The 12,879-nt window shown below is 38.5% G+C and overlaps 1 protein-coding gene across 1 annotated transcript in view; it reads left to right on the top strand.

Annotated features, from left to right (window-relative positions):
* The window catches only part of TMEM161B (transmembrane protein 161B), a 57,407-nt gene extending 45,373 nt beyond the window's left edge, over positions 1-12,034 (top strand). The window contains exons 6-12 of the mRNA XM_080925035.1: positions 554-705; positions 1,135-1,195; positions 1,790-1,930; positions 4,259-4,372; positions 8,679-8,853; positions 9,691-9,787; positions 10,881-12,034. Coding sequence (XP_080781161.1) covers positions 554-705; positions 1,135-1,195; positions 1,790-1,930; positions 4,259-4,372; positions 8,679-8,853; positions 9,691-9,787; positions 10,881-11,158 — 1,018 coding nt within the window. The 3' untranslated portion in view covers positions 11,159-12,034. The remainder of the gene's footprint in view (positions 1-553; positions 706-1,134; positions 1,196-1,789; positions 1,931-4,258; positions 4,373-8,678; positions 8,854-9,690; positions 9,788-10,880) is intronic.
* The last annotated feature ends 845 nt before the right edge of the window (positions 12,035-12,879 follow it).

Below are 12,879 nucleotides of genomic sequence, written 5' to 3' on the forward strand. Positions count from 1 at the left end.
AATATTCAGATGGAATTATCTTTATTTAACCCTCATGAATGATGGTTCTAAATAGTTTTCTTATATCAGCTTATCAGCAGCTATAAGTCATTTTCAAGTTTTATAGTTTAGTGGTTAAAATGACTCCTGTGGTATTACAACATGTATTTTATTATATGTGAAAGTAATAAATATAAATGTTTGATAAGTATGCCCAATAAAGCAGCAGCCTGAAATCTCCACCCCTACTTTCCAAGCTGCTGTTCTCCTCAACCAATTGCTTTCAGACTGTTGTTATCCCCGTTAAATTTGAGTCATATACATAAGAAGTACAGTGTATAATTACAATTTAATTTGACATACTTTTCCTTAATTAAAAATATAAAGTCATTAGATTTTCTTTTTTGTGTGTATTTCCATTAAGATTGTCATTTAGTTTTCACTCCCCGAGGACCTGTGAGAGATGGTAGAGTGAGTGAGCACTGTACTCTTTCGGCACTGGCATCATGTAAAGGCGCAGTGCGTAGCTCCCACAAGTTATTTGTGGTTTTTTCCTGAACTTTTCCTTTTGCAGCAAAGTTCTATTTTCATTAACTACACACTATTTTAAAGTAGAAGATGGAGGTGAAAGGTCAGTTTGTGTCACCTTTGGATTTTTTTTCTTCGTTAAAGCAATGGCAGTATTGATTGTAACAGAGAACTACTTGGAGTTTGGGCTTGAAACAGGTAAAAGTTTTATACAACTTTCAAAATCAATTTTAGTTATATCATTTTTATTTCAGTACTTAAATTTTAGTCTGATAAATATTTAAAATTGAAATCGATTTATATTCTAATTAACCTTTACTAATCTTCAGTGAGATCTTTATTGTTATTGTTTTATAAAGTTTTATTAGCCTTGTGTCCAAAATATTGCACCTTTAGTTTTTTTCTTAAGGCTTAATCAATTTCTGTAATGCTAAAGAATTAATTTAAATTGTGGGCGCTGTGGACTGTTAAAGGGATATTTTAGAGATTGTTCTAACAACCGATTTTTACTGCATCATAGTATATGTATTAATGCAGAATGGAGCTAGTCATTAGAATATAAGACGCTCTGTTTTCTAAGAGTATATTTTTACCCTATGATGACAATAATCTCTTTTTTTCCTGCAGGGTTTACAAATTTTTCAGACAGTGCAATGCAGTTTCTTGAAAAGCAGGGTTTAGAATCTCAGTAAGTTATTTACAAGTTCAACATTATTTAAATTTAACATTTTTTATTCTTAAAGCAGTTTTTACTATAATTATTCTAATCAGTAAAAATAATTCTCTTACTTTTGATCCCAATACCTTCCCTCATATTGGTATTGGGATCAGGCCTGGAGCCAGCGCATGTAGGTGACCAGGGGCTTACCCCAAACTTTACTGTAAGAAGGGTAACATGTGAGAATTGACCCCTAAAGTCCATTGCCAGCTCTGGGTCGTCATTTCTAGGAACACCTTACTCATACTTTGTGCAGTCATTTGAAGTTCGGCTCTTCTGTCAAATTCTTAGCTGGATTTGCTCTTACAACCTACTGTCTCCAAAGATGAAACTAACTTCCACCTGAGCCTATGTCATTAATGTGTAGCTTGGATTGTTAGCTTTACTTGAGAAATAACTGGCTTAGTTTACCATGAGCTGTTATAAACAAAATCAGTATGTATGTATGTAGTACATACTTTGATGTACTGACATTATTATGATTTATAAATTCTCTGGATAGAAAAAATGGTTCTTAGTAAGTAATCAAAAAATTTATCAGTTTTTTTTTTAACTTTATTTTAGGGGTCCTGTTTCAAAACTTACTTTCAAATTTTTCCTGGCTGTTTTCTGTTCACTCATTGGGGCTTTTTTGACATTTCCTGGATTGCGGCTGGCTCAAATGCATCTGGATGCCCTGAATTTGGCAACAGAAAAAATTACACAGTAAGCGGAAAATGTACATAAGCACATGCAGATAAATATATGTTTTCCATCTTAATTAAGGTATATTATTGTGATCAAATAAATTATTCTTTAAAATTAATATTAATAAATATTTGATGTCACACCACTTCCTATCAGATATAAGTAGTTTGTTTGACATTTCAAGCCTGTGTTAAAAATTAATTTGTTAAACTCATTTTTACCTGTTTAAATAAAAATATGTAGGTTTATGTTAATTCTGTTTAGTTCAGAGATTTATAATATTTCAGTCTCTACATTCAGACTGAAACTCTAATGGAAATTACCTTTTTAAAAGCTTATTTTAAGATATTTAAATATTTTAATATTTTTATTGATAGTGATTATTTTAAGATTTTTTAAAAGTTTTTGATCTGCATGTTAGACTTAAAGTAATTCACTATTTTATTTCGAGATTATAAGTACCATGTAATATCCTATAGTGAGTTTAACCCCCAAATCTTACTTTGATTCTGAAGCAGAAAACACTTTAAGTCTGATTCTGAAGCCAATGATTCTTTCTGTAGTTATTTGGGGTCTTTGTGTACTTGGCTGGCTGGTCTTTTGTGTGTGGATAGACATCTTAACAGAAAGGTGAGCGTGTGTGTGCTTTCCCATGTCCAGGCTCTTGTCCTACTGTGGTGCAGGCCACACTTGAGAATATTCCTTCTTACCTACACATGTATAGTCATAGCTCCTTAGGATTCGAAAGTCCCTGTTCCTTCAGGCACTGTATTTAATGGTACGAATTCCTCTTTGCACTCTTTATGTTTTACCTATGTTCTTCAGTTTAATTTTCATGTCTTCTTGATTTCATTTTTTCCATCATTAGGTGTGTTTACTTGTTCCTAACTGCCTGCCCCTGTTACACACTACTTCATCTTCTCGACTGTTTTCTTATATACACCATGCTCTTCACTGTGTCCCGCCTTTCCCACCACCCAGCCCTCTAAAGGCTTCTTTTAAGACAAAACCTGGTTCCCTCCTCTCTCCACACACTGCAGTCCACTAACCCCAGTGTTAGGATTTAAATACGCTGAAAAGGGTGGGTGGAGGGGAGCCCTTCACAAGCTACTGAAACAGCTGTGGCTGCTCCTTGATACTGGAGTGTTCCCTAGCAACACTGCATACCTAATACTGCTCTTTCTTCCCTGCCCTGGATGCTTAACCAAGACAGTAGGATGAAAGAATCTCTTCATAAAACATGAAGCATTTAGTGATGGTTGGAGAGATGGGTGATGGGTTTATCTTCAGTAAGAGGTGGCTTCATTTTAAGGGTTTTCCTTTAGGGAATTTTGTGGTTTTTGCAGTTTATTACAGCCTCATGCTGGAGTACAGCACTCTGCCGTGTTGTACCGGTATAGGCAAGCTTAGTACTGTGTGGGTAACCTGCCTGGCAAAGAAGCAATGTTGACTGCACCCCTGTGGCAAGGCACTGCAGCGTGTCTGTCCTTGGGCTGTAACCACTGTTCCTGACTCAGCCCTGTGTCCTCCCGACCTTTCCCTACCATTTGTCTATGTAGTAATATTTTAAAAATCTATGTATTTTAAAGCCTGTAGTTAAGCCTTCTCTGTGGTTGATAATGAAAGAAGTATGTTGTAATGAAATAGTGTGACAAGTTTGCCTTTTGTTCCAAAAAGAAAAATTTTGGCAAACCATGTGTATACGTAGGATACAGACTTAGATACTAGTTAACAGCAAGGCTGCAGCTCAATCCCAAAAACCCTCTGCTGCATTAGGAATGTAGACTCGACGATAGTAAACTCAGGCTGGGTATGGGGTGTGTGGCTCATGTCTGTACTTCCAGCTCCTGTGAGGCAGAGAGTAACATAGGCTAAGCTGTATAACGAGGTGTGTTCCACAGAACCAAAAGTAGAAATGAGAAGTAAATGATCTTTATTCGCGTATGGTAAAGAAATTAATTTCGGCCGTCCAAGAAGAAATACAAATCGTGACTCATTTGTAATTCGGTGATGTAAGGTTATGAATGATCATTGTATTGCAAGGCTGCTCAGCTGTAACTTGTTGTGTGTCATCTGTTTACTTGTGAGTGACTCTGCTGTGTTAAAAATTTTCACACGACTTGTATGATCCCATTGGGATCACTGAGGTTAGATAACTATTAAAACACCTGTCTATTGAGTTTTAGATTTGACTTTCTAGTCTGCATGTTCTGACCTGAAACACTAAGATAATAAGTGAATTCCTCAGGACTCTGGCTAACAGTAAACTATCAGAAACGTCATTCCCGAGTTACACTTGCACATTCTGTTTCTAGATCTTTATGTGTATTTCTTGTATGCTTTCAGAACACTGCTTCATATCAACTTCTTGGCACCTTTATTTATGGTTCTGCTTTGGGTAAAACCAATCACCAAAGACTACATCATGAACCCACCCTTGGGTAAAGAAAGTGTCCCTTTGTAAGTATGTTTTGTTTAATTATACATAGTTGCTTTTCTTAATGTTAGGTAGGTTTGTTCGCTGTTTAGAGACAGAGTCCCAGTATGAGGCCCCATCTGTCCTGGAACTGGCTGTATGGATCAGTCTGGTCTTGAGTGCACCAAGAGCTGCCTGCCTCTGCCTCCTGAATACTGGAATTGAAGGCATGTAATGTTTATAAAGTTGTTTGACTGTTTGTTTTTATAAGTTGAGGTACTTTAATATTAGTGGAAGTGCTGAAGATAAGTTTTGAAGTTGAAGCGTCAGACCATTAGATGACCTGTTTTTGACCTTTCTTGAAATGAATACTAATGATTATTGCTCTACACTAATATTAGCCTGTATACGCCCTGAGGTTTATCTCCTGATAACCAGTTGCCAACTGGCATTTGCGTACTTAGATCCTTCTACAGTGCGTCTAATGTCCTATTGTGAAAGTAATGCCAGCGAAACCTTAAGTGGTTTGTTTCCGTATCCATGGACGTTTTTAACATTCTTTTTGCTTCTTGCATGGCTTTTAGATAAAATGTTTTTCAAATAAATCAGAAATATTCTTATACAATAAATACTGCAATTGCCATCTCTAACAAATGAGAAATTTTTTTCTACAACATACTTGGGAAAATTAAAAGTACTGTTTTAAAATTATTATTACTGTTCATATATCCCCAGTAAGACAGCTGTGATTTAGCAGAATAAGATGTCAAGGAAATGTAGAAACAGTTTATTGACAGGCATTAATAACTACTCTGTGTGCCTGTTACATGTTGTGGGATTCGATTCTGTTACAGCTCTAGGGAGGTTTAGACAGCTGCTTTGCACTCCAGCCTTGCCGCTCGCTGAAACTGTCACTTGAGGCAGATTAAAGTGTACTAAGTCTCTGCTTCCTCATCTGGAAAAGCAGGTGATATCTACCTCACAGGGTTCTTGCTAGAATTAAGTGGAAGATCATATATAATGCAGCCTTTGAAAAGTGCTCAGTGATGTTCTCTTCACTGTTGTGTCGTCAGAAGGGAAGTGGAGAAGCCTGACAAGTCTCTGGCTGCACAGTGTGCCCTGTGTCCCTGGGGAGCAGAGCCAGTGATGACCATGACAGTGTTATCTTTACTCAATCCTCTTGAACTACGGAAGTATCCACGAGAAGTAATGTCTATCCTTCATATAACTAAACCTTAGTAATAGCTTTACCTTGACAGATTACAAGTAAAATTAGGAAAGATAAGGAAACTATTTTGTCAGAAACCAACTGTGCTATGCTGTCAGTTCTCAGCATTTCATCCTGGTCCTTACGTAGTGACTGTTCATAGTTACTGTTCTCATTGACTAGATGAGAGAGCCAACATGCTGTTATTCAACCATTTTGGGGGAATCCCAGTCATGGGCCTAAAGCCACAAGGCCTAAAGCTGAGGAGCTTAGGTTAGACTGGGCAGCATAGTGAGATTCACATTTCTGCCTGCCCCACCCTCCTCCAGATGTAGTACCAAAATTCATCATCCAGTTTGTGTACAACATCCTTGGGGTAGTCTCGAAACTTTGTTCTCCTTTGTCTTATCTTCTTCTCTAGTTCATGAACAATTAATCAAAATTATAGCCTAAATATGCTCCGTCTTAGTCTGTTTTAGTTGTGAATTAATAATTTAGTTTTTTCATCTTTCTTTTATTTATTTACATTTCAGATGTTTTCCCCTTTCTCATTTTCCATGTGGTAGATGATGAATTAATGACTGTCTCTTGGTCAGAAAGGAAGCAGTAGTGTTGTTTGTTTGTGTTTCTCTCACACAGTACAACGTGTATGGGATAGTGCTTTTAGCCAGAAGCAGAGTAGATATGCTGCTGTTCTCACTGGAAATGTGCTTAAATTTGTGCTTATATTTCTGGTACAGTATTGAAAAAGTAAAATGTGGCTACATTCAGACTTTCTGTGTTTACAGCCAGGAATGAAAACCAGAAGGTATCCTAAAACCCATTATCACCTTGGAATCTGTGAAGAATTCTTTCTCCCCATTCTCTCAGATTGGTTGGTTGGTTGGTTGGGTGGGTGGGTGGGTGATTGATTGATTGATTGATTGATTGAGACTAGGTCTTACTAGCTGACTTTGAACTCACAGTGGTCACCTGCCTCTGTCATATGTGGACTTCTTTTTCACTTTCTGATACAGTCTCAAACCATAGCTCAGGCTCACCTGGAACTTGACTTCTGCCTGGTTGTTACCTAGAGATTTACCCTGTTTAGATTTCTTCTTGAGACTCTCCATCAGATCACATTGTCAGATATATATTACCGTAGCTTGTGTTAGAACCACTTAATTGGTGGCTGGTTCCAGATGCTGAACTTGGAAAGTGAGCCAGTCCTTTTCTAATTTATTCTAGTAATTTTCTGTTCTCCTCCACGGCTGTGAAATAGCCATTTTGGTTGTGCTCCCAGTCAGCCCTTGTTCCACACTCCAGGGATACAGGTCACTTGGAAGGACACCTTCCAGGCTGCAGACACCTTTACATCTGTATATACATCTGTATACTTTATTGTCTTTGACTGGCTCATTTGTCTCACTTATTCTAGTGGAAATGTATTTTGTGTTTATGTTTTCTAGCCAACAGTGCCTTTGGATTGGAGTTTTATATCCACGTGCATTCATAACTTTGTAAAGGGAAACAAAACACTATGAATTATAAAGTTTTAGTCTCATTTCTCACCTTCAGTTCACTTCAGACACTTGTCTTCTCTACCTTTCCTTTTCTTTTCTTACTCAACAGCATAATATGCCATAGCAACCGCATTGGCCTTCAGTTCGCTTCCCAGGCAGTTGTTGTTGGACGGGGTGATGTGGAAATAGCTTGTTTAGGGAAGACCTATTGTGAATCATTTTAGGCTTCTTTTTTAATTGTTTCAGGCTGGGAGATAGTTGGTGTGGTAAAGTTCACAGCTGGACAAGCAAAAAGACCTGAGTTCAGGTTCCCAGAACCCATATAAGAAGCCATGCAGGACAACACTTAAAAGTATTTTTTTAACGAAGATCAACTCCGTGATGTCTCTTTAAGGCTTAAGGTTACATTGTTGTTTTGTAAGAACTGGTTTCTACTTGATAAAGGACAACCTTGTGAGCTATTTGACTAGCAACTCAATGATGCTAATTGCACATACTGATATCCCAAATAAGAGCCGGAGTTAAGATGCTCCCTGCAGTCGATAGTAGAATCAATAGAAACACACAAAGGGGAAAATTGTGTGTAGGGGTTTCATAGGGGTTTCTCAGTTAGGGTTTCATTGCTATGAAGGGACACCGTGACCAAGGCAACTCTTAGAAAGGACAACATTTAATTGGAGCTGGCTGACAGGTCTAGAGGTCCAGTCCAGTGTCATCTGCAGCAGGCAGTAGACAGAGAATTTGTGCCACACTGGGTGTTACTTGAGCACAGGAGACCTCAAAGCCTGTCCCAACAGTGACACATTTTGTTCAGAAGAAAGGCCATACTTCTTGACAGTGTCACTCCCCATAGGCCAAGCATTCAAACATGAGCCTATTCTAAACCACCAGAATGGGGAGGGCATGTGTAAGTTTCGGTGGTGGTGTGTGCACCAACGAGCATGATAATGGGGTTGGAAAATGTCAATATCAGGTGTCATTCCTAGATCACATTCTGCTAGTATTTTTCTGGGACAGAGTGTCATTGAAGCTCATTGATTCAGCTGGACTGTCTGCCCCGTGAGCTCAGGGATGATCTTGCTCTCTTCTCCCCAGTCCCCTCATTCTTGAGCTACAAGATGTGCTAAAATCTTACTGTTGAGGTACCACTTAGAGAGAAATTTGAGGTTTCTAATATGTGAGAGTTTTTTTTTTGTTTTGTTTTGTTTTGTTTTGAGTGGTCCTAATTAGAAACAGCAGACTGAAATCTCCCCAACCAAATAAGTATATAAACATGGAAAACTATGGAATTGGGGTGAGTCATTGACTTGATTAGTTCTACCCATGATCACATATAACACTTTTGACAGTCATCTGCGAGCATTCAGGCTGGCACTTTTGTTATAGCTCATAGTTTTTCTATAGCCATAGGTAGTAAGGGGGCTCTGTTGTGACTTATACTTTCTTTATGCGTTTACGTGCTTGGTGGCTTTGTACAAATGAGACTATTAGATACGATATTGGCAGAGTGGAACTCCTTAGCTCTGGCTCTCCCCATTCAGTCTAGGTAAGTACAGCTTTCCTGTGTACTCTAGGTAGTAGCATGACTGCTGTGCTAATATGTCATCTCTCAGAGCACCATATCAACTTTCTGATCTCTAGAATGACAGAAGCCACGTTTGATACTCTTCGACTCTGGTTAATAATCCTGCTATGTGTTTTGCGGTTGGCCATGATGCGAAGTCACCTGCAAGCATATTTAAACTTGGCCCAGAAATGTGTGGATCAAATGAAGAAAGAAGCAGGCCGAATAAGTACAGTTGAGCTACAGAAAATGGCAAGTTTATAACAGTCAAAATGAAAAAGTAGTGACAGAAGCCATTTCATGAAGAATAATTTAGACCTTTAATTAAAATATGCCATCTCATAATATCTTTTCTCTAAACAGCTGGGGTGATCATAAGCTGGTGTTTGACAGAGACCTTTATCCAGTTCTGCTGCTGAAAGGGGTTTATCTTCCTGTCTTTGGCTCTTTAAGTGCCAATACTGTTGGGTGTTACAAAGCTGTGGCATGCCCCGCTACCGAGTGTGGAGCCATCTAACAGGGCATTCCAGTCTGTCGTCAGACCGATGGCTAGAAGACCGGGAGATGCAGTGCCTGCCTTCCTTCTCATTACTTCTCCCTGAGTGCTTAGGGGAGACCTTAGAGAACCATTACACTGGGCCCGCAGTCTAGAGGCTGATCCCTTTTCTCTTTAGATTTACTACAATGTTGGCCCCTGGTTTTGTCTTGATATTTTATATATTTTCATGTTATTCAAAAGTTGACCTCAAATATGTTCATGCGGAATGAAGACATAGTGCTTTGTTTCTAAGGAGCTCATGACCATAGCTGCCTGCGATCATTGATTACTGTGAGGCTTAAGTAGCTCTCCATAGGAATCTTAGCAGTTTCTTTCACTTTTGAGATTTTTTTTCAATTTTGTAATATTTTCAAATTCTAAAATCTTTATCTTTAGATTGAGCCTTTTTGAAGTTAGAGAACATGCATAGTGAAATGTAAACTTAATAAGTTGGCTTTTTTCTCATGAAAGGATTCGTTATAAGCATTGCAGCGTGATGACTGTAGAACAGCTTGATTGGCTCATAGCTTGTCGGCTGTCATTGGTTGCAGGTGGCGCGAGTCTTTTATTACCTGTGTGTGATCGCCCTGCAGTACGTGGCCCCTCTGGTGATGCTGCTGCACGTGACCCTGCTTCTGAAGACGCTAGGTAGGCGTGCGTGCCGTGGCACCCAGGAGACACCCTTTGCTTTCTGTCACCAGTGTGGACCTAATGACATTGCTGTTGCTTCTTGTCGCTTTAAGGGGAAGCCAGGAAAATCCTTTCTGGAGAAGTTGATTGATCTTGAGTTTAGGAGCCTGAGTGTGTGCACTTTTATTATTTTATGATTAAAAGGTTTTCACTTAACAGTTAATTCAGAGTTCTCAAATAATGTGGCTAAGTTCTGTTGTTTAGACTTGAGTGTTCTAAGCAGGTGAAATCAAGGTTTGTTGGGGCCTAACATTTCAGTTATTACAAAGTCTATAAACTTGGCTAGGTAGCAGATTATGTAGACAGATTATCTTCAGATAACTTATATTGAAAGGGTGAAGGATTTTTAGGGTGAAAGTGGAGTCTAGACTGTCAAGGCTCTTTGTGTGGTAGTGCCAGGAATGACCCTGTTTCCCTTCTCTTAGATCGTGCAGCCTACCGCAGTGGGGGTTTATAAACCCCAAGAAATTCTTAAATATGATCTGAATAGGTTCCTCATATTGGGGAACAGATCCTAAGTTTGAGTGTGCCTTCAACCTGTGTACCATAAGGGACAGGTAGCTAAGTTACAGTGTGTGACTCACATCCTGTACAAGGTAAAAAAGCTTATGATGAAACCAGTTCTGAAGCCATTAACAGTTTCTCACGTTGACGTCATACGGAGTTTCTCAGAAAGGTATTTGGTATGATGCTGTAGAGGTAGAAAGGATTTCTAGGAAGTTAATGAGTCTGTTCTGTCAGCGAAGGCAGTTGATTCATAGCTCATGTATTACCAGATCTCACTGCACTAAATTAAAAGAGTTTGTCAGATTTGGTTTTTTAGTATACTTTTATTTAAAAGCTATTCTATAATATGGTTCAATTAATTGTATTACTTTAACAGCAAAAATATTACTTTATTTTTCAACATAAAATGATGTACTGTATTGCCAAACTTTTTAATGTGTAGTATGGGTGGGGGGTTTAAGGTTTTCCTTTTTTCTTGTTTTTTGTTTTGTTTGATCCTTAGAATCATTTTTTTTTACCAAGTTTTGTGTCTTGAATACTCTAGGTAATCATTCCTGGGGGATTCACCCACAAGCTGCCTGTCCCTTGCCAGTGGGTAATGACCTCTCCTCCAACTCCGCTTACCCTGAACTGCCATCGCCCGATGGGAACATGAAGGCAACTGTTACGCAAATCACAGTGGCATTGAGCAGCTTAAAAAACATCTTCACGCCGCTCCTTTTTCGAGGACTTCTGTCATTTTTGACATGGTGGATTGCTGCTTGCCTCTTCTCTACAAGCCTTTTTGGGCTTTTCTATCATCAGTATTTGACAGTGGCATGAATTTCAGTCAAAAACGGACTGTATCTAAGTCACACTTTAAATTCAAATACCTGTGCCCTTGAAGGTTGACAAGAAGAATGCAAATACAGCGGAGTAAGTAGTGATTGGAGTGTCCCATGTGAATGCGTCCTCTGTACTCAGGGTGAATTAATGTTGTCATATTTAAAATCACAAGAGAGGTTGTTACACTGTTACACTGTGGCATTGGGATTGTAACTCATTGTGGTAGCTAACTTGAGAGGGCTGTCTGCAGAGGTTACATTGCTTTCCAGCTGCAAACCTCCAACAGTCTTTTAGACTTGTAGGACTCCAGTTACTAACTGCTTTTCATGGTGTTGTGGTACTGTTATTACATAGTTGCTGCCTAGAGAACAATCTTCAAACTGAGCCATGCTCAAGGGAAGGGGAAGGAACTAAAACTACTTCTGTTGGTAATGTGTTAGTCTTCAAAACCAAAATCCAACAGAATGAAGGAGAACGCTACTGTATATTACAGTAAGAAAAGTTGCATAGTCATTTTAAATCGAGTGGAAATATGAACCGCCTAATGTCTATAAGTACTGTTACTTGAGAGTAGCAGGAATATTATTTTAAAGTATATACCACCCAGCTTGAGAGTTCTTTTTAAATGATCGGCCATATGAACATTATAGCAGTCTCACTGTTGGGTTTGGGCCTGCTGTATTTTATTTTTTCTTTGATTCTAAATAGTTATGTTTAATCTAAAAATATTTATCAATACTGATCAAATTTGAGAATTACTTTGTAATCCTGCTGACTACGTGTATGTATTGTATATATATTATATATTAAATATATAATATATTGAGGTTATAAAAGATGAAAATAATATTGAAATCCTTATAATATTTTGAGTTGCAGAATGTACCTTATACAATGATTTAAATGAGATGTATTTGTATCTAGAAATTTCTGTTTGGAATGAGATTAAAATACATTTTTTTAAAATTCAGCAGACTGTAATTTATATTTGTTGTACATACATGATAATAGTACTGAAAATATCGTACAGTTTCCTCTCCTCTGCTGTGCTTCTGCTAACCCTCCGACATCCAGATCTACTCCTCTGTCTCATTGCGAAAGAATAGGCTTCTGAGGGAAACAACAAAACATACCAGAATACAGTAAGATAAAGCAAAACCCATCATAGCATAGCTAAGCTAACAGAAAAATAAGAGTAAAAGTAATAGGCATAAGAATTAGACCTGCCCTGCATTTATTCAGCAGTCCCTCCCCTGAAAGTGCTAATGGGAAACTCTAGTACATACCAGGGGACCTGGTACAGACCCTTAGGACCCGTGCGTGCTGCCTTAGTCTCTGAGTTCATAGGAGCTTTGCTCAGATGTTTTAGAGGGCTCTTGTTCTGGTGTCCATTGTTCCCTTTGTCGCCCAGACACCTGCTGCGGAGTTTCCTGAGCTCTGAGGAGAGGGATTTAGTGGAGACAAAACTATTTCGGCTTTGTGTTCCACGGTGTGTGTGTGTGTGTGTGTGTGTGAGTGTGTGTGTGTGTGTGTGTGTGTGTGTCTGTCTGTCTGTCTGTCTGTCTGTCTGTCTGTCTCCTCCACTTTATAGTGGATGGCAGTAGGTCTCATTTTGATCCCATCTTCTATAAGAGGAACCATCTTACGTCAGCTCAATAAGGTACTGATCTATGAGTATAAAAATGTCATTAGGAGTCATTTTATTGTTACTTTCAACT

This window comes from Micromys minutus, assembly GCF_963924665.1.
Source record: "Micromys minutus genome assembly, chromosome: 11".
In the NCBI taxonomy this organism is placed as follows: domain Eukaryota; kingdom Metazoa; phylum Chordata; class Mammalia; order Rodentia; family Muridae; genus Micromys; species Micromys minutus.